The sequence below is a fragment of the Balaenoptera borealis genome, assembly GCF_965194805.1.
Source record: "Balaenoptera borealis genome assembly, chromosome: 1".
Taxonomy (NCBI): domain Eukaryota; kingdom Metazoa; phylum Chordata; class Mammalia; order Artiodactyla; family Balaenopteridae; genus Balaenoptera; species Balaenoptera borealis.
The window spans coordinates 187,446,260-187,473,216 of NC_138860.1; the positions used below are offsets into that span (position 1 = coordinate 187,446,260).

General features: G+C 49.3%; 1 protein-coding gene and 1 long non-coding RNA gene across 2 annotated transcripts; one reads left to right on the forward strand and one right to left on the reverse strand.

The window, feature by feature from the left end:
* Positions 1-1,905: 1,905 nt before the first annotated feature.
* LOC309628237 lies at positions 1,906-3,456 on the reverse strand. Its single transcript, XR_014244255.1, has 3 exons — positions 3,373-3,456; positions 3,055-3,215; positions 1,906-1,993 (listed from the first exon to the last, which is right to left on the reverse strand). It is a non-coding gene; the product is annotated as an uncharacterized lncRNA (long non-coding RNA).
* SLC2A7 (solute carrier family 2 member 7) lies at positions 3,209-26,606 on the forward strand. The gene is given in 18 exon segments (XM_082390910.1): positions 3,209-3,492; positions 7,323-7,483; positions 9,806-9,834; positions 9,837-9,882; positions 9,884-9,912; positions 10,736-10,888; positions 12,690-12,808; positions 12,812-12,815; positions 13,295-13,354; positions 13,357-13,481; positions 14,118-14,150; positions 14,152-14,181; positions 14,185-14,232; positions 16,311-16,391; positions 20,293-20,368; positions 22,160-22,207; positions 22,210-22,271; positions 22,877-26,606. Coding segments are annotated over 18 exon segments (1,569 nt in total). The 5' UTR covers positions 3,209-3,249; the 3' UTR covers positions 23,099-26,606.
* Positions 26,607-26,957: the final 351 nt, after the last annotated feature.

Sequence of the window (26,957 nt, forward strand, 5' to 3'; positions counted from 1 at the left end):
CAGAAGAGGAGAGAGAGCACGTGCCAGATCCAGCTCCCGGCAAAGCATCCGCTACCCCACAGCCAGTGGATCCGCAGGCCTGGAGGCTGCACACGCCCCACTTTGTGCTGCGTGGGAGGACCCCACCCTCTCCCCCCCAACCCCGTGAGGGCTGAAATACAGAAGCTGGGGGCGGGCCTTTGGCCACTGCTGTATGTGCTTTAAGCAGAACCCTGGAGCGCACACTGAGCCTGAGACGGAAAGATAGTCCCTCCCAGGGTTAAAAGCCCAGCACAGGCTGTGCGGGCTCTTCATGTCTTGGTAGAGAAGTGTCCCGGGCCCAGGCCTTTCCCAAGAGTTAACACTCTGCTAGCAAGGTCTCAGAAGGGATGAGGGTCACAGCAGACAAAACACATAGCACTTGGGAGAATACCTAAATTGTCATGAGCAGACCGTTAGGAGAAATAAGGCCCCCATGTTCTCTCATCCCTGTGGCCGTCATGCTGCTGTCCATGTGCCAACACATTTTTACCCAGGCACACAAGTGTATTTTGCTTTAGTCACCTAACATGACGTTCATAACATGTCTCCATGTCCCTACGTAATTTTCATAATTATCCCTTGAAGTGGCAGCCTGGCATTCCAGTTGATTTGTCATAATTTATTCAGTTATTCCCTACTTTTTTTTTTGCTAATAGAGATAATTCCTTTTTTTTTTTTTTTACTTTAACTTTTTATTCTACATTGGAGTATAGCCGATTAACAATGTTGTGATAGTTTCAGGTGCATAGCAAAGGTACTCAGCCATACATGTACATGTATCCATTTCCCCCCAAACTCCCCTCCCATCCAGTCTGCCACATATCATTGAGCAGAGTTCCGTGTGCTATACAGTAGGTCCTTGTTGGTTATCCATTTTAGTTTATTTTTATTATTGGAGTATAATTGCTTTACAATGTTGTGTTAGTTTCTGCCATACAGCGAAGTGAATCAGCCATATGCATACACACATCCCCTCCCTCCCCCCCATCCCACCCAACTAGGCCATCACAGAGCACCGAGCTGAGTTCCCTGTGCTATACTGCAGGTTCCCACTAGCTAACTATTTTCCACATGGTAGTGGATTTATGTCAAATCTAATCTCCCAATTCATCCCACCCTCCCCTTCCCCCGTGTCCACATGTCCGTTCTCTACATCTGCCTTTCTATTCCTGCCCTGCAAATAACTTCATCTGCACCATTTTTCTAGATTCCACATATATGTGTTAATATACGAAATTTGTTTTTCTCTTTCTGACTTACTTCACTCTATATGACAGACTCTAGGTCCATCCACATCTGTACAAATGACCAATTTCATTTTTTTTATGGCTGAGTAATATTCCATTGTATACATATACCACATCTTCTTTATCCATTCATCTGTCCCCGACTTCAGACTATACTACAAAGCTACAGTAATCAAGGCAGTATGGTACTGGCACAAAAACAGAAATATAGATCAGTGGTTATCCATTTTAAATATAATAGTGTGTACATGTCAATCCCAAACTCCCTAACTATCCTTTTCCCCCACCCTTCCCCCCTGGTAACCATAAGTTCATTCTCTAAGTCTCTGAGTCTGTTTCTGTTTTGTAAATAAGTTCATTTGTATCATTTCTTTTTGGATTCCACATATAAGTGATATCATATGATATTTCTCTTTCTAATAGTGATAATTCTGAAATGAGCACTTTTTTGTTCAATATTTTATTGACTTATTTAATACAAATAAGTGTAAGTAGAAATAACTAAGTTGTATCTCTTTAAAAGTACTTAGTTTGCTCTTTCCCCCAAACAAACGATTAGTCCAAATTCGTAAGAGGAAGCACAGATGGAGAGATAACACAGGAGACACATAAAGGATCCAGGCAATCAGGCCCGACTTGGTTTCCAAGACACCTCATTTCTAGGGACCCAGGGCAGGTGGTATTTTTCTTCTCCTTGGTGCAACCAGAGAGTTTCTGGTTTGAGGCTTGATGGAGACAAAGACAAAATTCACGCTGAGTGTGAATCTTTATCTTATCAACATGTCCAAGGAAAATATTCTCCTGGGGAAAGTCAGCAGGGTCCAGAGACCAAAAGGGTAATAAAGCCTCGCAGGCCCCAGGCTGTCAACACAGAGCAGGACCCAGGTGTCACTTGGGAGGCAGAGCACACCTGTTTCTCAGCTGAACAAGGACAGAGAAAAAAAGAGGCAGGGACTCCTCCACCCACCCCACCCCCCCAGGGAAGGGGTAAGTGCCAAGTCTAGGAAACTGTCACTGCCACTGTCCCTTTGCCAGCAGGTGAGGGGACTGTGGAGGGAGGGGAAGACCCCTGAAATGCTTCTAGCAAGGAGAGGACAACACTGCCCCTGCCTTTCCTGGGGAGCCACCCGCCCTGGGAGAGCAGTGGGGGGGAAGCAGCTTCCCCAAACATCCCAGTTCAGACACAAGAGAGGAGGGGTTGAGTCCAGCTCTAGGGAAGTGTGGGAGACCCCCGTCCCCGTCCTGTTCCCCCAGCCTCTGAAGTTGCCCAAATCCTGCTTTTGTCTGCCTGGCTGGTTTGCTGGCTGCACAGGGCTGAGGGCTGTCGGCAGTCAGGCAGATAGTGGGGGGGTGGGGGGGGGGTCAGAGGTGCAGGTAACAGGCAAGCAGAGGGGTGGGGGGATGGTCTGGGGCCATGGCTCTGCACCAGCTGGCTTCTTGGAGCCCTGGGTGGCACCGACTCAGGCAGCCACAGACCCTGCCCCAGTTCTGCTGGCCCCTCCTCAGACTTTGGCCCGGGGGGCCAGTTCCCGGGAACTACCCTGGGTGCTGGGGTAGCCATGGAAACGTGATTGCCTTGGTTTTCCTCAGGGTCTGTCCAGGAGTGAAAGGCAAGCCATGCCTTTGTTTGCTGCTTCCTCTGTCCGGAAAACTCCTCCCCCAGCAGCTCACAGGCCCACCTCATCCTTTCAGGTTTCAGCTTAAAGGCACCTGCTCAGAGAGCCCCCTCCTCTGTCCCCCATTGGCTTCTATCCCATTACCTGTTTTATTGTCCTCATAGCCTTACCGTTATTTGGAGGTCTCGTACTTGTCTGTGTTTTTGTTTTGTTTTGTTGGCCTCCCCTCACTAGAATGTAAGCTCCTCAAGGGCACAGTACGCTGGACCTTTTTCCTGAAGCTTCCCCTACTTCATCCAGGGCCAGGCCCAGAGGAGACGCACAGATATATCTTTAAGGAGGGGGATGCGTTCAAGGAACAGGAAATGATGCCATCCACTCCCCCCAGCCTCCGGCACCTTCCCCACTCCCCTGGGCATGGCCTGGGGTCCTCCACCCCCACTTCCAGCCCAGCCTCGGCCCCACTTCCGGAAGTTCCCAGGACTAACCTCCCAGTTCCTGACCGTAAACCTCCTCTCCCGCAGCGCCTCCAACCCACGCTGAGCACAGCCTTTGGCTCGGCCTTCCAACATGGCTGCAACATCGCTGTGGTTAACAAGCCGCACAAAGTGGGTGGGCAAGAGGTGGGCAGGAGAAGGCTGCCATCTTGCTCTGTGGAGGCCGCCATCTTTCTTCCGGAAGCCACCGGCTTTTTTCCGGAAGCAGCTGCCTTCCTCTAGTACTCTTGGGAGGCCGGCCTCTGCAGACCAGGGAATGACTAGGGTTGTGGGCTATTCCCCTCCCCCTCCCCCCCCTGCCCTGCAGTGTCATCCTTTCCGGGCACATTGGGAAGGGGGTGGGAGGGGATGGACTTGGATTCCCTGCCCAGTCGCTTTGGGCCTTAGTCCCACTGCCGTTCCCCTGGGAAGGCCACTTGCAGATGACAAAGAGGATGGGATCAAGGACTAAACCCTTAGGGGTTGGGATTGGGGTGAAGGGAAGCAAAGGAAAAAGAGTATCCCAAAGGTCTAGTAAAGCATGTGAGTCAGGAGGGAGGGACAGGCCCTGATGACGAGTAAAGATGAAGAGTGAGAGTTGACCACTGGCTTTGACCTCATGGAGGGCATGCGTGACCTTGACAAGAGCAGCTGAGTTGAGACAAAAGCTTGATTGGAGTGGGTTCGGGGAGAATGGGTGGGGTGGAGGAGAGACAGCTTTTTAAGGAGTTTTGCTGCACAGGGGAATAAAAAATGAAACTTAGTGAAGGGAGAAGGCGGGTTGTGTTAGGGTTTTTTAGGGCAAGAGTCATGTTAGTATTGTGATGAGAAGGATGCAGTAAAGAAAGATGGACTGGGAATTCTCTGGTGGTCCAGTGGTTAGGACTTGGTGCTTTCACTGTGGAGGGCCCAGGTCAGGGATTGAACCTGGGCCCACAAGCTTCAATCCCACAAGCCATGCTACGTGGCCAAAAAAAAAATAAAATAAATGAACCAGTGATGCAGGACAGACAGGGAATAGTTACAGGAAGAAGGTCCCTGAAAGGGCAAGGACAGGACGCAGTGTCTGTTCCCATTCATTTGGGTGTATGAGTCCTGCTCTACTTTTAAAAATCACTGTCATTACTTTATAGCTACACTTTATTCTGCTTTATAGGAGGTACTGCAGTAGTTGCTCATGGCTTATATTAATATACTTATCATTATTACCATTGAAGGAACATTTTTTTTCCCAGTCAAGCAATGTACCATCACTATATCACAGTGAATGCTCATAAATTCTCTATTGGATATATATTATTTCTATAACCAAGGAGGAAACTAAGACTTACAGAGGTAGAACTTGCGCAAAGTCATACAATTAGTAACAATATTTCTTTTTTTTTTTTAGCATCTTTATTGGAGTATAATTGCTTTACAATGGTGTGTTAGTTTCTGCTTTATAACAAAGTGTATCAGCTATACATATACATATATCCCCATATCTCCTCCCTCTTGCTTCTCCCTCCCACCCTCCCTATCCCACCCCTCTAGGTGGACACAAAGCACCGAGGTGATCTCCCTGTGCTATGTGGCTGCTTCCCACTAGCTATCTATTTTATATTTGGTAGTGTATATATGTCAGTGCCACTCTCTCACTTTGTCCCAGCTTACCCTTCCCCCTCCCCGTGTCCTCAGGTCCATTCTCTACATCTGCGTCTTTATTCCTGTCCTGCCCCAAGGTTCTTCAGAACCTTTTTTTTTTTTTTTTTAGATTCCATATATATGTGTTAGCATACGGTATTTGTTTTTCTCTTTCTGACTTACTTCACTCTGTCTGACAGACTCTAGGTCCATCCACCTCACTACAAATAACTCAATTTCGTTTCTTTTTATAGCTGAGTAATATTCCATTGTATATATGTGCCATATCTTCTTTATCCATTCATCTGTCGATGAACATTTAGGTTGATTCCATGTCCTGGCTATTGTAAATAGAGCTGCAATGAACATTGTGGTACATGACTCTTTTTTTTTTTTTTTTTTTAACATCTTTATTGGAGTATAATTGCTTTACAATGGTCTGTTAATTTCTGCTTTATAACAAAGTGAATCAGTTATACATATACATATGTTCCCATATCTCTTCCCTCTTGCATCTCCCTCCCTCCCACCCTCCCTATCCCACCCCTCTAGGTGGTCACAAAGCACCGAGCTGATCTCCCTGTGCTATGTGACTGCTTCCCACTAGCTATCTATTTTACATTTGGTAGTGTATATATATCCATGCCACTCTCTCACCCTGTCACATCTTACCCCTCCCACTCCCCATATCCTCAAGTCCATTCTCTAGTAGGTCTGTGTCTTTATTCCCATCTTGCCATTAGGTTCTTCATGACCTTTTTTTTTTTTTTCTTAGATTCCATATATATGTGTTAGCATACTGTATTTGTTTTTCTCTTTCTGACTTACTTCACTCTGTATGACAGACTCTAACTCCATCCACCTCACTACAAATACCTCCATTTCGTTTCTTTTTATGGCTGAGTAATATTCCATTGTATATATGTGCCACATCTTCTTTATCCATTCATCTGATGATGGACACTTTGGTTGCTTCCATGTCCTGGCTATTGTAAATAGAGCTGCAGTGAACATTTTGGTACATGACTCTTTTTGAATTATGGTTTTCTCAGGGTATATGCCCAGTAGTGGGATTGCTGGGTTGTATGGTAATTCTGTTTTTAGTTTTTTAAGGAACCTCCATACTGCTCTCCATAGTGGCTGTATCAATTTACATTCCCACCAACAGTGCAAGAGGGTTCCCTTTTTTCCACACCCTCTCCAGCATTTATTGTTTGTAGACTTTTTGATGCTGGCCATTATGACCGGTGTGAGGGATACCTCATTGTAGTTTTGATTTGCATTTCTCTAATGATTAGTGATGTTGAGCATCCTTTCATGTGTTTGTTGGCAATCTGTATATCTTCTTTGGAGAAATGTCTGTTTAGGTCTTCTGCCAATTTTTGGATTGGGCTGTTTGTTTTTTTGATATTGAGCTGCATGAGCTGCTTGTATATTTTGGAGATTAATCCTTTGTCAGTTGCTTCGTTTGCAAATATTTTCTCCCATTCTGAGGGTTGTCTTTTCATCTTGTTTATGGTTTCCTTTGCTGTGCAAAAGCTTTTAAGTTTCATTAGCTCCCACTTGTTTATTTTTGTTTTTATTTCCATTTCTCTAGGAGGTGGGTCAAAAAGAATCTTGCTGTGATTTATGTCATAGGGTGTTCTGCCTATGTTTTCCTCTAAAAGTTTTATAGTGTCTGGCCTTACATTTAGGTCTTTAATCCATTTTGAGTTTATTTTTGTGTATGGTGTTAGGGAGTGTTCTAATTTCATTCTTTTACATGTAGGTGTCCAGTTTTCCCAGCACCACTTATTGAAGAGGCTGTCTTTTCTCCATTGTATATTCTTGCCTCCTTTATCAAAAATAAGGTGACCATATGTGCATGGGATTATCTCTGGGCTTTCTATCCTGTTCCACTGATCTATATTTCTGTTTTTGTGCCAGTACCATACTGTCTTGAAGTAACAATATTTCTTATGTTGCCTCTTGCACAGCAAGGTTCTGCAAAGTGATTTTTTTTTTTTTTTGCCATGCCGCTCAGCATGTGGGTTCTTAGTTCCCCAACCAGGGATCAAACCTGCACCCCCTGGCGTAGAAGCTTGGAGTCCTAACTGCTGGACCACCAGGGAATTCCCAGCAGTGAATTTTTAACATTTTGAGCAGTCTGGTTCCCCATCTCACCCCATCATACAGTAAGCTTTTTTTTTTTATCTCCAGGTAACAACAGAGAATCAATTGTGTCCTGAGGGTGTTGGTAGACACATCCTTCAGGACAATGACCAGAGGCAACTGAGAACATTACCTCTTGGTCTCTCATGAGTTGCCTGATTATCTATGGATGGGGCAATGTCTTCCAGGTCTTGAAGTCCTTTTATAATGAAACCTACTTTCAGCAACACGGAGCCTTCATGGATGAGAAAGTCATGGTGCTGCTGTGGTCCTGCACCATGTCCATGTCTCCTCTGGGCATCTTGGTGGGGCCCCTGCTTATTGGCCTGCTGGTTGACAAATGTGGCAGGTAAAGAAGAAGGGTGCTGCTGTCACTCAAAATTCACATTAGTAAAGCATACTGTCTCTTGGCATTTGTGCATGTGGTGGGGAGTTGTGCGACCTTGAAAATCAGGAGGCCTGAAGTCCAGCCCCCACTTTGCCATAGACATCCTGACCCTAAAGCAAGTCCTTGAATCCCTTGGGATTTCTTCCCCTTGTCAGCTGCCCCTCTGTTGCCCACCCCGTGGAGATGGATCAGCCTTTGAGAGCAAAGTCCTGACCATACTCAACACTTCTAGCAGGTGTTCAATAAATGCTTGTTGACTGGGTTTAACTTGAGGTCAGGTGACCCATGGCTCCAAGTTGTAACAGCTGCAGCCTCTCCCCGTGCAGCCTCACCTGTGTTGTTCTGAGGTTTGGGGTTCAGACTGAGTCAGTCCATGTGCCCCTGACTTGTGTCTTGTTTGAGAATGAAGAATAGTTCTTGTACTTTGCTTGGTTTACACAGACTCACTAATCTTTACACGTAAGCCCAGTTGCTGCCAAGGCATGACTCTGCAGATAAGGAGGGATGTCCAGATCAAGGTTCCCAGGAAGGAAGGGCGTGAGCCAAGTTCTCAGGGTGAGGCCCCACGGAATTCCATGTGGCCGGATCTCACTCTTTGGAATTCACAGTTACACTTGGACTTGATGTGCCATGGTCGGCAGTTTGTAGGGAGGAGTGGGAAGTCCTCTAAAGAAAACTAGCTCTTAAAGAACCATACCAGTTCAGTTTTCATGCATAAAAGAAAATACTGGGGAATTCCCTGGTGGTCCAGTGGTTAGGACCCCGAGCTCTCATTGCTGAGAGCCGGGGTTCAATCCCTGGTCAGGGAACTAAGAGCCCACAAATGGCAAGTCTCAGCCAAACAAACAAACAAAAACAAACAAAAAAACAAAGAAAATATTGGCAATTGAAAATTAATTATGTATAAAGCAGGACTCATAGGACCTCTTCTTATAGATAGTTGATTAACAATTAATTTGCCATTCGTTGTACACTTGAATGAAGGAAACATGCACTATATTGCAATTATGCCATAATCCAAACTTTTTTGTAATTCAGACTGTGCTCTTCTCAGCTACACCAAGAGTGATTGGACTGTTCCAGAAGCTTGGCCCCCACCTCCTTGTCTGAACCCAGAGTCACAGAACTTGGGACCTCAGAGATGGTTTCATCATTGCTCTCATTTTGCACATGAGGACCCTGAGACCAGCTGGTGTGGTGGAGCTGGCCTTGCCCTAGTGGGGTCGGGGCAAGCCCTGAGCTAAGCTAAGGCTTCCTGGTCATCAGGAAGGGGTTCGTGTGGGCTGTTTGTTCTCTCTGGACCTGCAGCCTCTGGGCTGGCTGATCCTCTGCTCTGAGTTTGGGCTTTGACGGCAGTTCTCTCGGGGGTATGGCCACCCCAGGAAGAGAAAAGTGGCCTGAGAAAACCAGTCTGTGTATCTGATGAGTCCTCAGTGTTGCCTAGCAGGGGACTTTTGTAGATCTCTTAGGACTATCCCCCCAGGAGGGGTGTCTGGGTTTCTGTTTAGAGATCCCCCCTCCCCCAGTCCTGGCATCAGAGATGATGCACCTGTGTCAGTCAGGGTCCTGATGGTCCTCGAATGTGGGCAGCGTGTGGCGAGATCACCAAGGGTGGGGCAGCCAGCAGCCACGCTGTAGCTGGGCCACCATCTTCCTTCCGGATCCACTGCTGTTTTCTCCTTTGGCAAAATCCAAGCCACATGTGGGGATGAGGGGGCAAGGGAGCCACTGATGCCAGTCAGCATGGGGCACAGAACACAGTCTGGAAGGTAGGTATGGATCCTGGGGGACAGGCAGGGGGCATCCAGCATAGTTCTATTTTTCAGATACTCCCTCCCCCCACTTCATAGACTCATGGTTTTTCAGCCTTGGGAGGAATCTTAGCGATCATCTAATCCAGCTCTGTCTCTCACCTGTTGTGGGGTTCCCCTGTTCACCATTCTTGACAGTCTTCATCCGGCCTAGTCTCTGCTTGAATACCACCAGTGACAGGAAGCTCGCTACCTGCAGAGGCAGGCCCATTCCTTTTCCCTTCCCTACCATCTTCAGGCAGCTCCAGTGGTTAGCGTGCTCCCACTCCTCACCCCACCCCTGCCGACCCCAAACCTCCCTTCCTGGGACCTCTGCCCACTGGTCCTTGCTTTCTGTGCTTCCCAGCCATCAGCCTTTCTCAGGCACGTTCCTGGCACTTCTATAACGGCTGCACTGGAGAATAGGAGTTGGTGTCAAGAGAGCTTCTGCTGCCTCGGCCCCCCTGCCCTCTGGGCTCTGCTGTCCTTGCAGAAAGGGAACACTGCTGATCAACAATGTCTTCCTGCCATCCCGAAGGGAGTCAGCAAAGTGAGCACAGCTTCCGAGCTGATCTCGAGTGGCGCTGGGAGTCTGTGCAGGTACCTACAGTGATGGCTGAAGCCCCAAGCCCATGCTCAGGGTCACCAGTGGGGGGAAGGGTCTGAGTCAGACACACCCAGCACCACTGGCCAAGGCTGGAAGCAGGGGCGGCAGGGGTCTTCCTGGTTCTGAATGGCTCTTTTCCCTTTGGGTGCATCCTCTTGTCTCCATCCCCGGACTCTCGAAAACCTCATGTTCTCTCTCCCCTTCCCCTTATTTAACAAAATCTATCAGGGGAAGATCTTTAAAAACACACTTTTACCTTGAAGTATAAACTGATAAGGCTTTACTAGGTATCTTCCAAGGAAGGTGTAGAGTTCACACTGAGGATGAGGAGCTTCAAGCAAAAGAGTACAGAATCTGGGGACTCTGTCAGCAGGGGACTGAGCATTCTTAACTATGGTGGTTTCTTCTATTAAAAAAAAAAAAAAAAAGTGATACAAGTAACCTGTGGTTCAGAAAAATCAGAAAATAATCCCAAGCCAAAGGCTTATCTTTCAGTCCCACATCCCAGGAACACAGTCCTTGCCTGTAACGAGGGGCCCCAGCTCCGCAGCGAGGAAGGAGAGGATATCCTGCCGTGCCCCCTGGGAGTCTGAGGATTCTGGAAAGGCTTCCTTCTTAGTGCGAACTAAACAGTCCATGGAGCCAATTTCCATCTCCATGGAGGGGAAGCGGGGGGTTACAGGCTGCCCGTCAGTGGTGCTGACACCACAGAGAAACTCAGGGACTATGAGATGAATTAAATCTCAGGTTTCCGGGCCCCAGGAGGCTGGGACCGTTTCTTTTCTCCTCCCCTGGTCTTTGTTTTGCTAGGTCCAGGCATCTCCTACAGTGCCCTTCCCATGCACCTGGGAGAGTTAGCTCCCAAGAACCTTAGGGGTGCTCTGGGAACAATGACAGAGGTGTTTGTCATTGTGGGGATCTTCCTAGCACAGATCTTCAGCCTGCAAGCCATCCTGGGCAATCGTACAGGTACCTGCGGCTCACCGAGGTGTGGTGTGGGGTGGGGGGGAGGCGGGGGGCGGGGAGAGGGAGCGTGGGAACTATGGCGGGGCCGAGGGGGAGGGGTCTGGACACATGGGGCTCGGCTGTGCCCATGTGTCTGGCGGATCAAGTCAGGTGAGGCCAAGAGGTGCCCTTTGGGTTGGGCAATGTGTGGCTCGCTGGAGACGGGTGACCTTGACGAGAGCAGTTCGGGTGAGCGATGGGGACAAATTGTGCGTGGGACTGGGAGGAGGAGACCGGAGACAAGGGGCACACACGACTCTTGGGAGTTTTGCTGTAAAGGAAGGAGAGAAGTTGGGGGGTAGCTGGAAGGGGAAGCAGGCTGGAGAGAAGGGTTTTTTGTTTTCTTTGTTTTTTCAGCTGGGACGCTGTGGGAACGGTCCTGCAGCGAGGGCAATCGATGCAGGAGGGGCAGGCACACAGCCAAGGTCACTGTCACGTGGGTGGACGGGGCTCCTCTAGACGTTTTCTTCTGGTTGCTTCTACTTTCCAACTGACAAAAAATTTTAAAAAAAGACTCAATCCTCAATTTAGGACTTCCCCGGCAGTCCAGTGGTTAAGATTCTGCCTTCCAATGCAAGGGGCAGGGGTTCAATCCCTGATCTGGGAACTAAGATCCCACATGCCGTGGGGTGTGGCCAAAAATTTTTTAAAAAGACTCAATCCAAGTGAAAGGTGGCCAGGCCATTGCCTGAGAGGGCGGGTTGGGGAAGCGGGAGGGAAGCTTTAGGACAGAGGAGAAAGGGGGAAATGGTCCTCTGGGGGAGTGGGCGAGACAATGGCCCCGAGAGTGTGGCTTGAATGCAGGCCAACATTAAAGGCCCACGAGAACACAGCGGGGTTTGTTTATTTATTTATTTTTTCCTCGTAAACATTTTCAAATTACTTAAATTCCACAGGAATTCCTTAATGGGTGGATTTATGACTTTGTATTCCCCAGAGTACCTTGAAGAGACTCAGGACCCAGTCGTGCTCAGTGAAAGGTTATTAGTTTTAACGATTCCCAAACTACCCCAGTGCAGCTGAAGGGGAAGCCAGACTGGGCCCGTTGCTGCCAACAGCTGCCTTGTGCTGATGCCTAGTGTGCGATGCCTGTCACCCCTCACCACTCTTCAGGGGGCACTTTATCACCATCATCATCATCATCATCATCTTTATTTTACTGATGAGAAAACTGAGGCTTAGAGAAGTGAAATAACTCTTCCGGTTCCCATCATAGCTAGTAAGGCTTAGACGAATCTCAATGCCGCCTCCTTAACCCAGACCTTCCAGAAGGAGCTCACACAGCCACAGTGCTGGTTTCAGCACCCTCCGCGACCCCAGCCTCCAGCAAGGCAGAGATTATGCCATTTCCAGCCATAAAGTTAGGAACAAGACATGGGTTCACTTTTTCTAAGGCTCACACTTTTAAATCATATGCTGTTCCTAAGAAAAGCAATACTCTTCCTGCAGAATGAGTTAAGAGCAGATCTTTTGAAAATTGTAATGATTTTCTCCATGTGGAACCCTGCTGTGGGTGGGTCCTGGGCAGCCACATCTCGGCAAGGACTAGGTCCCTGCCATCCTTGGCTCTCACGGAGGGCTGGAACAATGTGGGTGAGTGAGTTTGTAAGAGGACAGAGTCAGGACAGAGTCAGGACATGCGGAAGGTCGGCTGGAGGGCAGGGATTCCCCAGTGTTGGGTGTTCATGTTCTCAGTGTTGGGTCCTTCCGGGCTATTCTCAGTGTTGGGTTCTTCCAGGCTATTCTCAGTGTTGGGTCCTTCCAGGCTGGCCTGTGCACTTGGTACTCACAGGGGTCCCCACACTGCTTTGGCTCCCCTCTCTGCCCTTCTTCCCTGAGAGCCCGAGGTCCACCCTGATTCAGAAAAGAGATGAAGAAGAAGTTTGACAAGGTACTGGAGATACAGGCTGCTCCGTCAAGACCCTCCCACCATGTTCACTTCCCAGCCGCCTCCCCGTGCACGCCAAACATCCCTCCCTAGTGCCCAAAGCAGAGAACGGGCAGGGGGCAGGGTGGGGAAAGGCACTCCACGACGCAGGCACCAGTGGGACGGGACAGAGGTGCCGCTGGCACTGGGGAGTCCAGGGCAGCTCTGGGGTGTGGTCCAGCGGAGAACACAGTCAGAGCCGGCATCATGGTTGGTGGGCGTTGACTTCTGCAAGCTTGCCCAGGTGGGGGCGTGGTTGTGACGGGGGACACGGTCACAGTGTTGGGGGCCTAGCTGGGGTCCAATGAGCATCCTGCCCTGGGAAAACGGGGAGCCTGTGGCCAGGACTGGGCCGAGCTCCTGGGGAGCTGCCCCCCTGTGTGTCCCTAAGCCTTGGGTCAGCTGCTGTCAGCAACAGGAGGGGACCGCTCTGCTCCCCGCAGCTCTGCGGAAGCTGAGAGGCTGGGCAGATGTGGAGGACGAGATGGAAGAAATGCGCGTGGAGGACAGGCCGAGAGGGCCGAGGGCCGCCTGTCCGTGCTCAGCCTCTTCACGTTTCCGCCTGTCCGCCGGCAGCTGGTCTCCATCATCGTGCCCATGGCCGGCCAGCAGCTCTCCAGGGTCAACGCAGTATGCGCGGTTCTTTTGCTATAATTGTATCTATTGGTGGTGTTGGCGAAGGGTGAAGATCTGCAAAAACAAGGGTGGGAGGCTGCTTCCAGAAACGTCAGAGACTGGATGCGTAACCCATATGGTGCTTAAGGAAAGTGTCAGGAAGTGGTGGCATCAGGCCCTCGGGGACTCACAGATGCTCAGCAGGAGACGTTGAGTGGTACACAGCCCAGGCAGGGGCCAGGGCACGTGGTGGCTTTCGGAAGTGCTGCACTGCCCACATCCTTGGGGCTGGGCCAGGAGAGAAGCTGAGCTTGGGGTTGCCTAGGCCTGGAATGAGAGGCGAGGGGTCATTCTGCGGGGCCTGAGATCATAGACTAACAAAGCGACAGAGGGAGAAATCTCAGGGTCCCATTTTACAGATGCAGAACTCAAGGCCCCGAGAGGGGAAGAGCTATAACCTGGGCTCCGGCAGAGCCAGCCTCCATCCCAGGTCTCAAGTCTTCAGGTCACGGCTCTTTTCTCCCACCTACTGCCTCCTTCCTGTCCAAGGGGTCCCCTAGGCTTTCAGGACTGTGTGTTATAGAGTCAGGAAGGTTGTCAGCGGCCTGGGCCTCCAGGCCTCTCCTCACAGCCCTTGTGCTTTTGTTTTAGGTCACCTACTACGTGGACATGATCTACGCCTCCCTCAGCTGACATGGAGGTGGCTCATTCCCAGTAAGTAACAGTGGGTGCCAGCATGGTCAACATAGTGATGACCGTCATCTCAGTGAGCCACCCAGAAGTGTCCTTCCCATTGGGCATCTCTGAGTCGGTGCCCCGCAGGCAGACAAGAGCCCCCCAGGGTCCACTGCTGGTGGCACTGGTCCTGGGGTGACTGGAGGGACACAGACTTTTGGATGTGCCCATACTTACCACAGTGTGACCTTAACCAGGCCACTTAAACACCTTCAAATTCAAGTTTCTTCCTTTGTAAAATGGTTACGGTGACTGTAATACCCAGTATACCGATGCAGGTGTTGTTTACTGTTGGCATAAAACTATTATTTCAGAGTTTTATATTTGAAATCTGAACCACTTATGCCTGTGTTAAAAAGTGAATAGACAGAGGTGTGCTCATTTACAAGGTCAAGTGACCATGATGGTCCTTTCTCTAGAACTTTTCCAAGTTATCTCACTATTATTTTGGTTCCTGTTTCTTGAGTTACCTTGGAGGTCAAAGGTGTTTTAGAAAATTATTTATTACTTATCTGTATTTCCCCCAGAGCCAGTTTAAGCCCCAATCAAATTTCAGAGGATTCAGCATGATGGGGAGGGCCGAGTGAAGGAAAAGCGCCGGAAATGGGAGGAGCTGGGAGGCCCCCAGGCCCAATTCTCCACCCTTCCTGGAGTCTGTGCACCCCTTCCTCCAGCGGATTCCCGTAGCCCCTCGCCTTCCTCTAGGGCAGGGTCTACCCTCTGTCCTCAGAGCCCTCCTCCTCTAGGGTACATCGTCATAACTAGGACCCTCTTCCCCATCATCCTACCTGGAGAAACCCAAGCCAGAAAGACAGGGATGCCTCCCTCTCTCTCCCTGAGGAGCGGTGTCTGGGTACTAAGCACAGTAGGACACATTGGTCTTACCTCTACCTTGTTTATACAGTCCTGGGATTGCCGTTTTGCTCCTGTTGGGCCCTCACTGAATGGCAGTGATAATCTCCGTCTGTAGGGTTGTTGGGAGGACGGAGGGGACATGTGTAAAGTGACCGTACAGGGCCTGGCATGGAGTGACGGTGATGCCTTGCTGATGGCACTGTTGTGGATGCTGCAGGTGAGGATGGAGTAGAATGAAAAGGGCATTAGAACAAGAAGGAAGGAAGGCATGCTGGTCGGACGAAGCATTGTCCAAGCTTGGAATATTCGAGAAGGTACAGGCTGATCAGGAGGTGTGTGTTTCCTGGCAGTGGAAAAGAAAGTACCTGGGGGTGAGAGGGACCCTCATGATGTGAAGCCAGAGTCTGGGTGGCCTCGATGTGAACTGAAGTAGCAGGTAATGGGAGGGAGCTATTTGAAAATGTAGGTATTATTATTATTTTGGGGGTGTGAGATGATTGCCACTGAAAAGACAGCGTTGCTCACGGTTCCCAAGGGAGAGAGGTGCACACAAGGCCACATGGAGAAGCATCTGGGGGCGGGCGGGGGGCAGCAGTACGTGGGCAAGAGCCTTTGTGGTTTCCGTGGGAAGGAACAGGCAAGACAGGGTAAGCAGGTTTAGGACTGCCTAGTTTGAAAGATTTCCGGAGGTTCCAGGGCATCGATGCCGGGCTTTTCCTGGTTGTCTGGTACCTGCCCTGGGTGATAAGGCAGGGGGAGGCTGGCTGGGGGCGGCAGGGGCAGGTGAGAGCCTGATGGAGCAGGGGGTGGGGATGGGGTAGCTCCGGGCTGGTTTCCGGGCGCACACACAGCTGAGCTGTCTGCTATCTCTAGAAACTGGCTAACGGTGTGTGCAGGGGGCAGTCTCTCCAGCGTCAGGAGGGCCCCCAGATGTCAAAGCATCAGACGCAGAAACTAGAAAACGTAGTTATTACAGTGCGGGGGGGGGCGGGGGCTGGGGTGGGGAGGTGGTCAAGGAGCCTAGACCCGGGGTCTGTAGACGCCTGAGACAGGGAGGAGTAGTGGCGCAGAGTCTGCGGCACGAACGTCAAGTTCCCGTCGGGATAAGGGTCTAAGTTCCACGGAGCAGGCAGCAGGGGCGAGTGGGCACTTAAGGAGGGGCTGAGGAGGTACTGGGGGGCCCAGGCCCAAGAATTCCAGGCGCCCCCCGCCTGGTGCCGTCGAGGCTCCTCACCGCCCGCCCATCCCCTCCAGGCAGGCGCCGTCGAGCGGCTGGGTAGGCGGCGCCTCCTGCTGGTCGGCTACGGCATCCGCGTCTCGGCGCTGCGCTTCCAGGTCGGACCTCGCTCTCCTGCCCGGAAGGGACGGGGCGGGGGCACGCCGAGGGGTGGGGCGGGGGCGGGGCACGCAGAGGGGCGGGGCGGGGCACGCAGAGGGGTGGGACGGGGCGGGGCACGCAGAGGGGTGGGATGGGGGCGGGGCATGCAGAGGGGTGGGGCGGGGGCGGGGCACGCAGAGGGGTGGGACGGGGGCGGAGCACGCAGGGGGTGACGAGCAGGGGGGTGGGAGGTCCCTGTAACAGAACCCACACCCCTAGAGCCAGTGATCTCAAACTCCGCGTGTCAAACTCCACGCCCCCTTCGTGTGCAATGTAATGGCCCGTCCTGAAGTAGAGTTCGTGGGTGACTTCAATTACCTATCCATGTACATGCAAATAAATAATTAAATCGAATGTCCTAACCATGAAGTAAAGGAGAAACAAGAAGTTCCATAAAACATATATTTCAATATGCAAATGCTTAAGCGCACTGCACTAGAAGATGCCCACCAATAATGATCTAGAGTAGAATAAAGAGACGGAAGATCGGACGTCATTCCATTCAACAAGCAGAAGAAAATGAGAACAGAGGTCGGCGTGGACGGCAGAGTACACTAGTGTGAGGATAAGTGATGACCAGGGACCAAACGTATTCGTATGTGGTAAGACAAAGAGGAAGATACCTTAACTCAAGTAGGAACACCACTCACAGGCCAATAGGAAGTTTAGGATGGAGGACGTGGAGAATGAAGGTGAGGTGCTGGCAGGTGAGCTTGGTCTGATTGATGTGTGCCCCAAGTATAAAATGGGGTAGAGCTCTCATCTTGAAATCCTAACACGTGTCAACAAGCATGTCGGTCTCTACTATTAAAAATATCTTGGAGCCCCGATCAGGAAGAAGTAGGAAAAGAAGCAATGAGAGGCTATGGAGTAGCTGGGAATCATATCGGAGTAAAATTAAAACACAAAAGGCCGCCCAAACAAGAAATACATCACTTTAATTTGTCATTTTCTTAGCATATTTTTGTTATGCGTGTTCTACAAAAATTTTGAAAATACATAGGATGGCCATAGTATTAAATATTCTGAAAGCAGACAGCATTTTGTATATCCTCAGCTGTTTCTGCCCTGTTGTTGCTTTTGCAGTAACTGTGCCTTTACAATTAAAGCTACACGCAGATGGGACTTCCCTGGCGGTCCAGTGGTTAGGACTCTGTGCTTCCACTGTAGGAGGCCCAGGTTCGATCCCTGGTCAGGAAACTAAGATCCCACATGCCGCATGGCAGGGCCAAAGAAAAAAAAAAACAACCATACACAGATAGAGAGTTAGTTTTCCTGGGTCTCTGCCTTATATACGTGTTATTAAACTTTGTTTGATTTTCTCCTGTTTAAAAAAAAAAAAAAACTATATACAGATCTTCCTTGACTTACACTGGGGTTACATCCCCAATAAACCCATCGTAAGTTGAAATATTGTAAATCAAAAATGCATTTAATACACCTAACCTACTAAACATCATCGCTTAGCCCAGCTTACCTTTAATGTGGTTAGAAAACGTCCATTCGTCTACAGTCGGGCAAAATCATTTAACAAAGCTTATTTTATAACGAAGTGTTGAATGTCTCATGTAAGTTATTGAATACTGTACAGAAAATGAAAAACAGCGTGATTGTCACTGACCCTCATGATCACGTGGCTGACGGGGAGCTGCCTGGCGTCACAAGAGAGGATCGTACTGCCTATTGATAGCCCGGGGAAAAGATCAAAATTCAAAGTACAGTTTCTTATTTTTTTTTATAAATTCATTTATTTTTGGCTGCGTTGGGTCTTCGTTGCTACGCTCGGGTACGGGCTCTAGGCACGCAGGCTCAGCAGTTGTGGCGATTCGTGGCATGTGGGATCTTCCTGGACCAGGGATCAAACCTGCATCCCTTACATTAGCAGGCAGATTCTTAACGACTGCGCCACCAGGGAAGTCCCTGAAGTATAGTTTCTAGTGACTGTGTATCACTTTCCCACCACGGTAAAGTTGAAATTTTTGGACCTTCTTAAGTCAGGGGACCGTCTGTAGTTGAAAACACAATCGTATGTGACGATGAGAATGTGCGAAGAGATTATTCTTGTAATTCAGAGACAATGTCTTCATTCCTTGCCTTTTTTTGCCAAGCTGTCCTCTCCATCATGACTTCCTTTATAATTCCTGGGTGAGCGCAAGGACCCTCAGGGGGACGAAGCTGGCTGTGGTCAGGGAACAGCAGGGCAGGGGAGCATGTGGAGGAACAGGCGAGGTGGAGGGTGATGATGCAGCTATCGAGGAAAATGCTAGTTTCAGGGACTTCCCTGGTGGTCCAGTGGTAAAGAATCTGCCTTACAATGCAGGGGATGCAGGTTCGATCCCTGGTCGGGGAACTAAGATCCCACATGCCGCGGGGCAACTAAGCCCGTGCGCCACAACTACTGAGCCAGCGCGCCACAACTACTGAGCCCACGCGCCACAACTACTGAGCCCGCGCACCTCGACTAGAGCCAGCGTGCGGCAAACTACAGAGCCCACACGCTCTGGAACCCGCGCGCCACAGCTAGAGGGAAGCTCGTGCACCACAACGAATATCCCGTGTGCCACACACAACGGAGCCAAAAATAAATTAAATAAATAGATAAATAATAAATAAATCTTTACCAAAAAAAAAAAAAAGGAAGTGATTTTTTAAAAAAAGCTAGTTACAGTCCTGTTTTGGTTTAATCAAAGTTTCCTTTTTAAAGACCTTATTTTCTCATTTGAAAATAATCTAAGTTCTTAGGACATTTAGGGACTTAGGTGAAAAGAAGTAAATAAAACTGGACATTATCTATAGAGATAGTTGCCAGTTGCCTTTTGGAAACCTTGGTGGCATCCCCGGCAACTTTTTTTCTGTCACTCTCTCCTCCCAACCCATTGGCCAGTCCTGTTGGCTCTGCCTGAAAACGTAACCAGCAGCTGCCCAGGTGGCACCAGACCCAGGATATCCCCTCCAGCTGCAGCCAACTCCTCTTTTGCTTCAAATATTGAAACGGACCCCACCCTGCCTGCCTGCGTGGATCAGAGCTCGTCACGCCTCTGCTCCACAGCCTGGCTGGCTCTTCACCCCCAAGTCATCGATTCTAGGAGGCTGCCCCTCCCCCAGCTCACCTCTCACCTTGCCCCCTGGAGACAACTTCATTGAAGGAGTCGTTCTTGGTCCACGTCCACCGCCAGCCCTGCACGAACCCCACCTTCGCAGCGTTTTTCATAACTGTAGTGAAACAGTTACCTGCATACTTAGTTTGATTGACGTCTGTTCACCCTGAGTTTGTGTCATCTGCTGCCCTGGTAGTGGGGAGCAGAGATGGGGTCTGCCAGCTCTCCTGGTCTGATGCCTTCTAGAAGGATTCTAGCAGAGAGTGCAGAATCCGGGTCCCAGCTGCATCCCCTGCTGGTCATTTGACTTGGGCCATTGCTGGACCCCTGAGGGACCCAGTGTCCTCTTTGTCTGTGTTCAGGCGCTCTGTGCTCTGATTCCACATTTGTAGGATTGAGACAATAATATCCTCCCTCAGAGGGCTGTCAAGAAGATTCAGTGGGTCAGCATCTGTGAAGGGCAGAAAATAACTAAGTGGTCGGCGTTCCTCCTGTTACGTTCCTCTCAATCAGGTACGGCTCCTGGAAGCCCCCGTTGACTAGAATGCTAGGTGTCACTCCTGGTCTCATCTTCCCTCTCTTGCCCTCAGAGCCCTGGAGGCCCACGCAGGTGCTCAGAAATCCAGGTGTGGCGCCTCCCTGTGGCAGGAAGGTGAGGCCCGCACGTGGGCTTGTCTGCACGTGGGGCTCTTGGCCTCAGGCTCTTAGAGGTCCCAGGCCTGGGCCTCTCAGGCGCGGACAGCCCTGCCCCTCCCCACAGAGCACGGTCCCTGAGCTGTCTTACCTTGGCATCATCTGTGTCTTCGCCTACATCACAGGACATTCCATCGGGCCCAGTGAGCACCTGCATGCCCCACTGTCCCCCAGGGCCTGGTACATAGGAGGTGCCCGGTATTTCTTGAATGAATGGATGCCCTTGATTGGGGAGTCTCATGATGTTCTCTCCACCTTTTCCCCGTTCCTACACAAGCCCCACCCACACTGGAATTCTCAGTTCAGTTTACCTTTTTCTTGAAAGGCCATTCCAGCTCACATTCATTCATTCATTCAACAAACATTTACTAAGTACCAACCAGTGCCACGGCCAGGCTGGGGGCCCCCCAATCTCCTGTGGCTCCCAGAGTTGCCCAGCTTCAGTTCCAGTGCCCAAGAAGGAGATGTGCCTCTGCAAAGAGGGAGCTCTTGCCAGCCAGACCCCACTGGGGGTCCCTCAGTTCACATCCAAACCCTCTACATGCTCACTTTAGCCTCCAAGCCCACAGCCCACCCGACGCTCAATTGTCTTTGGTGCCTTGGCCTCCAGCTACAGTTCTGTGTTGCTTTATCCCCGTGTCCATGTGCTGGCAGCCTTGGGCCTTCACTTCCACCTTCCTTGGGGGCAGCCTCCAGACTCCAGACTTCCCCTCCCTCGTGTGTCCTCCTGAGAATCTAACGCAGTTCCCACTGCTTGGGGAAAGACCCCTCTGACTCCTAAGACTAGAATATTCCCTGCAGAATCTTGGTTTTGAAAGAGCTGTCCATAAACCAAAATAAAGGTATTGATCCATTGAACACATGCTGATGGAACACCTGCTGTGCCAGGCACTGGGGATGCAGCTGTGAATCAGACCGACACGGTCATGTTGAAGGATATTTAAGTGGGGTTTTTGACAGGAAGCCTTCCCGGCACACCTCCAATACGGAGGCAGGAGGGCCTGGTGGGAGCAGTGCTGGTGTTTGTGTCAGGAGACCTGGGTTCTGGACCATTCCGCCCCTTACTGCCTGTGCGTTCCCCGAAGCAAGCCACTGTGCTTCTCTGGGCTTCGGGCTCCTCCTGGAAGACCAGGGGTAATCAGCTGTGCTGGCAGATGCGGGGTCAGATGGTGGGCTGATTTGACATGTGAGCCGGCTCCTAAAGGGCTGCTTGGGTGCCCGGCCCAGGGGGCAGGAGGGAGGAGGCCAGGGAGGGCAGCGTGGATAACTTCCCTCACTGCTACCCCTTTGGGGCACAAAGCCCTGAGGAAGGGGCCCCCTCCTCACCAGTTGTAGGAGTTTCCCATTTGACGTCCCGAGGGCAGCTCATTCCGGGGCTCTGAATTCCTCTCCATCTTCAAGGGTCGGAAATTAACTGGGGGGAGGGAGACAGAATCTTATTTTTTTAATAAAGAATATAGATAATATGTTAATATATAAAGAATATATAAAGTCATAGACAGACCTACTGTATATAAACGGATATACAGTATATCTGTTGTATTATAATTTCATGAGGGATGGTGATTAAGGGGGGAAAATGGCCTTAGACATTTTAGACAAGACTCCTGAATGAAAAAAGGTTGAGAAACTGCCCCAAGGCGAGGTGCCTGCCATTCCCCAGATCTACCACAGGGGGCAGCACGTCCCAGGCGCAAGCGCTCATTCAGCTGTGCTCCCGCTCCCCTTGTCTGCGAATTTCAAAATGACACCACCACGGGGTAGAGCGGCCTTGGTGTGACCTCGAGGCCCTCAGAGGCTCAGCTCGAAGCTCAGCTATGGGCGCACCCAGGAGGAGACATGTGAGCTTCCTCGGCCATCCGGAACAGACTGTGCCCCTAAAGGACCCTCCGTGCCCCTCTCCGCTCCACTGGCCCTGCGCTCTCTGCCCCCAGGTCCCGTGCCCTCCGTGGTGAGGACGGCGATCTTCCTGCAGTCCTCGCGGTGGACGGGGCCGTGCTCGGGCTCACCAGCGTCATCGTGGGCTTCGTGTTCCCGTCCGTCCAGGTGAGTGGGGACGTGCGGTGGGGAGCACGGCGGCGGGGGGGGGGGGCGGCCCCTTGCCCCCAATTCCTGCTCCGTCTTGCCTCCCCACCCCGCCCCAGGCAGAAGGGGCTCCGGGAAATAGGCAGGGGTCCCTCTTCTGCTAAGAACAGCTGCTAATTTGACAAGGGGTGGGGGGCGGCTCTCCAAGATGCATAAAACACACATGGCGCCACTTCAGCCAAACGGTAACTACGCCAGTTTCCCACCACTGAAGGGAGGTCCCACACTCAGGCGGTGATGCGTTCATTATGTAGGGGCTCTGGTCAGCCAAGTGCAAAGCAAGCTAGAGCCAGGGCGAGGGAACGATTCCCCCACGTCCGCCTCCTTCCTCTGTTTCTGAAGGTGTGCAGTCAAGCCTAGAGGACATTCTGTCCCTGTTGTTAAAAGGCCGAGTCCTTTTTGATGTGAGGGCAGGACCCAATTGTCTAGCTATTCCACTCCTCTGGGTGTAAAGTAGAACTGGCCACTGAGAAACTCCTGTGTGACTCACAAAGGCCTCACCCAGAGCTGTCCCTGGCATTCCTTTCTTCCTCCGTCCCGTCCTGTTTTCTTGTCTCTTGGCCTAGGAGGTCAGTGGTGCCTACAGCTTCATTATCTTTGCCAGAATCTGCCTCCTCACTGCTGTTTACATCTACGTGGTCATTCCTGAGACCAAGGGCCGAACATTTATGGAGATAAAGCGAATTTTTGCCCAGAGAAACAGAGTGGAGTTTCTGGAGAAGAAAGAAGAAATCACAGATGCTGGGCCTCACGTACCGTCTCTGCCTGCCAGGGAGACTTCCTTTTAGTGGCTCAACTCGTCCCCCAGGTGGCACATTTAAGGCTTCCTTCTCTGAGGAAGGGTCTCCCTGCCCCAGGCCTCGAGGGAAGGTGACTGCTGTGAGATTTCTGTGCCCCCAGTGGCAACTGGAAGACTTTGGTCTTCCAGTTTGGTCCCTGATCTAGTTAAGAAGCAGTTAGCTTCCAACGCTAACCCTGGGAGGAATGACCTAGGAGGACGGGCAGGTACGTGAGTATTGATTGGCAAGAATAGATTCGCCGATTCTACATCAGCATCAAAACTCAGATGGTGGATGGACACACTTTTTTAAAGTAAAATTTTTCAAGTTCAGCATTTGATATGGAGGCTGAATCCTGATCAACGTGTCAGAGAATCAAAGAACTAGAAACCAAGGCTCTGGATTCCATCGCCTTCCTGGGGTGGCTTCCTCTCTCTCTGTGGCTGAAGGTTGCAGGGCTAATCCTGGTCAGCGTTTACAGATTGCAGGAGTTGTTCACTCGCATTTCTGATGGTTGATGCTGGCTGAAACTGACGCATGATCTGGGCTTCCTCATACCTTGGTAGCTGGATTCCTGCGTGTGGGGGAAGGAGAGAGAGAAACAAAATGCTATACACACTCACACCCCTAGCTTTGAACATCACATAGATAGCATCAGTTCTGCCACATTCTGTTCTTTAGAAACTAGTCACTAATTCCAGCCCACACTGAGGGTGGGTGGAATCAGACTGCAACTTTTGAACAGAGGCATGTCAAAAAATTTACAGAAATCATTTAAAACCATCTTAAGATCTTTTTTGGGGCCCCAACATTTTTGCCTATCTGGTCCTTTGTCAAGTAAGTTAATCTTGTTTAGCTTCAGTTTCTGCATCCCTGAGTTAAGGCTGATCATTCTTGCCTCATACAAACCAGGTGGAAATGCTTGGTAAGTTAAGAAGCATTTTACAAATGTCAGGGGTAATTTTTATGATTACTATTATAACCTATCTGTTAGCTGAGCCCCCCAGCACACTCATCCCAGAACGCACCCCCCCCCCCCCCCCCCGCCGCAGGCCTCGCTCTCTTTACAAAGATGTGTCCAATGCCCTGTGGCAGTGACTGAATCTTCAGGAGGTTCAAGATGTGGCCCCAGCAGGTCCTGTGGCTCATCCAGCCCGGGTATTTCATACAGGAATTCCAGGAGCTCACCAGGATTCTCCCCCAGAATGATGATTCCTCCCTCCTAGATCACATACCCCATCTAGAGGTCTTCTCCACCAGCCTTTCCCATGAGCCACAGATAAGCCTGTCCTGAAGTGGAAGCCCGGGTCTCATGGTGCTGGGCCCAGTTGGTGGTGCAAGAGCAAAACAATAAAGGAGACGCCCACCACAATGTTGGCTGAGTGAGCCCAGGGTCATCCAAACACATTAGCTGCCTCTGGAGTAAAATAGAAGATGGTCTGGTGCATTTGTCGTTGGTGGGAGTGGACGTACAGTCTGAGCCTGGATAAACCTGACTCGCTTCTACCCAATAGAATACAGCAAGGTGATGGGATAAGAAGGGAATATTATGAACAGTTTTATGCCAATAATTTGGCAACTTAGGTGAAATAGACAAGCTCCTCAAAAGATACTAAGTGCCAAAGGCCACACAATAAGAAATAGATAACCTGTATAGTCCTCCATCAACTAAAGAAATTGAACTCGTAGTTAAAAACCTCCCCACAAAGGAAACTCCAGGCCCAGATGGACTTACTGGTGAATTCTACCAAAGATTTAAGGAAGAAATAATACCAATGTGACACAAACTCTTCCAGAAAATTAAGAGGAAGGAATACTTCTTAAATCATTTTAGAAACCATCATTACTCTGATACCAAAACCAAACTAGAGACAGAAAACTACAGACCAACACCCTCATAAACATAGATAGGAAAATTATTAACCAACTTTAAATAGAATACAATAAAGTGTTATAAGGACAATAATATATCCTGTCCAGGTGGGATTTATTTTAGGAATGCAAGGTTGGCTTAATCCTCCCCAAGATGATCTATAGATTCAACACAATTCCAATCAAAATCCCAGCAGGACGTCTTGGGGGGGATAGAAGTTGACAAGCTGATTCTACAGTTTATGTGGAAATGCAAAGAAGCTAGAATTACCAAAACAACTTTGAGAAAGATGAAGTTGGAGGACTAATATTACCTGATGTCAAAATTATTATAAAGCTACAGTAATCAAAACAGATTTAGATATAGACCACTGATTTTTGACCAAAGCAATTGAATGGTGACAGGATAGTATTTCTAACAAATGTTCTGGCGCAACTACATCCACATGCAAAAAAGGAAAAAAGAAGAAGAAGAAGAAGAACTTTTATCCATACTTCACGTCAGGTATAAAAATTAACTCAAAATGGATGATAGGCCTAAATCAAAACCTTAAACTATAAAACTTCTAGAATAGAACATAAGAGATAAATATTTGCGAGCTTGAGTTGCACAAAACAACACCCAAAGCACAATCCATACAGGAAAATGTTGATAAATTGGACTTGGACAAAATTAAGAATTTCTGCTATTTGTAAGGCACTGTTATGAAAATGAAGAGACAAGCTGCAGACTGGCACAAAGTATTTGCCAATCATATCTCTGAGAAAGACTTGTATCTAGATGTATAATGTATAAAGAACTCTCAAAACTCAATAATAAGAAAACAAACAACTCCATTTTTTAACTGGGCAGAAGATTTGAATAAATACTTCCCCAAAGAAGACATGTGATGGTAAGTGAGCACATGAAAAGATGCTTAAATTATTAGTAATTAGGGAAATGCAAATTAAAACCAAAGTGAGATACCTCTACCTACCTGTTAGAATGCCTAAAATTAAAAAGACCAACTATATCAAGTACTGACAGGGATGTGGAGAAACTCTTGCTGGTACACTGCTGTTAGGAATGCAAATGGTACAGCTACTTTCAAAGATAGTTTGCCAGTCTCTTCCAAAGTTAAACATACATCTACCATATGATCCAGCGTTCCCTCCTAGGTATTTACCCAAAGAAATTAAAGCGTATGTCCATATATCCATACAAAGGCTTGTACACAAATGTGCATAGCAGGGTTATTTGTAATGGCCCCAAACTGGACACAGTATCAAAGTGCATCCCTAGGTGAACGGATAAACAAGCTGTAGTATATCCATGCAATCGAATACTACGCAGCAATAAAAAGATATGACTGTTGACACATGCTACAGTATGCATGAATCTCAGAGTAATTCTGCTGAATGAAAGAAGCCAGACAAAAAAGTATATACTATATTATTTCAATTATGTAAAATTGTAGGAAACGCAAACTAATCTATAGTGACAGAAAACAGATCAGTGGTTGCTTGGGAGAAATTTTGGAATGATGGAAATGCTCACTATCTTCATTGTGGGGGTAATATCATGGATGTGTACAGATGTCAAAACATCAAATTGTGCATTTTAAATAAGAAATAAAATGGCTAATAAAACTATTTTCAAAATTCACATTAGTAAACCATGCTGTGTCTTGGAGATTGTGCATGTGATGGGGAGTTGTGCAACCTTGAAAATCAGGAGGTCTAAAGTCCACTTTGCCATAGACATCCTGACCCTAAAGCAAGTCCTTGAATCCCTTGGGATTTCTTCCCCTTGTCAGCTGCCCCTCTGTTGTCCACCCCGCAGAGATGGATCAGCCTTTGAGAGCAAAGTCTTGACCATACTCAGCACTTCTAGCAGGTGTTCAATAAATGCTTGTTGACTGGGTTTAATTCGAGGTCAGGTGACCCATGGCTCCAAGTTGTAACAGCTGCAGCCTCTCCCCGTGCAGCCACATCGTGTTGTTCTGAGGTTTGGGGT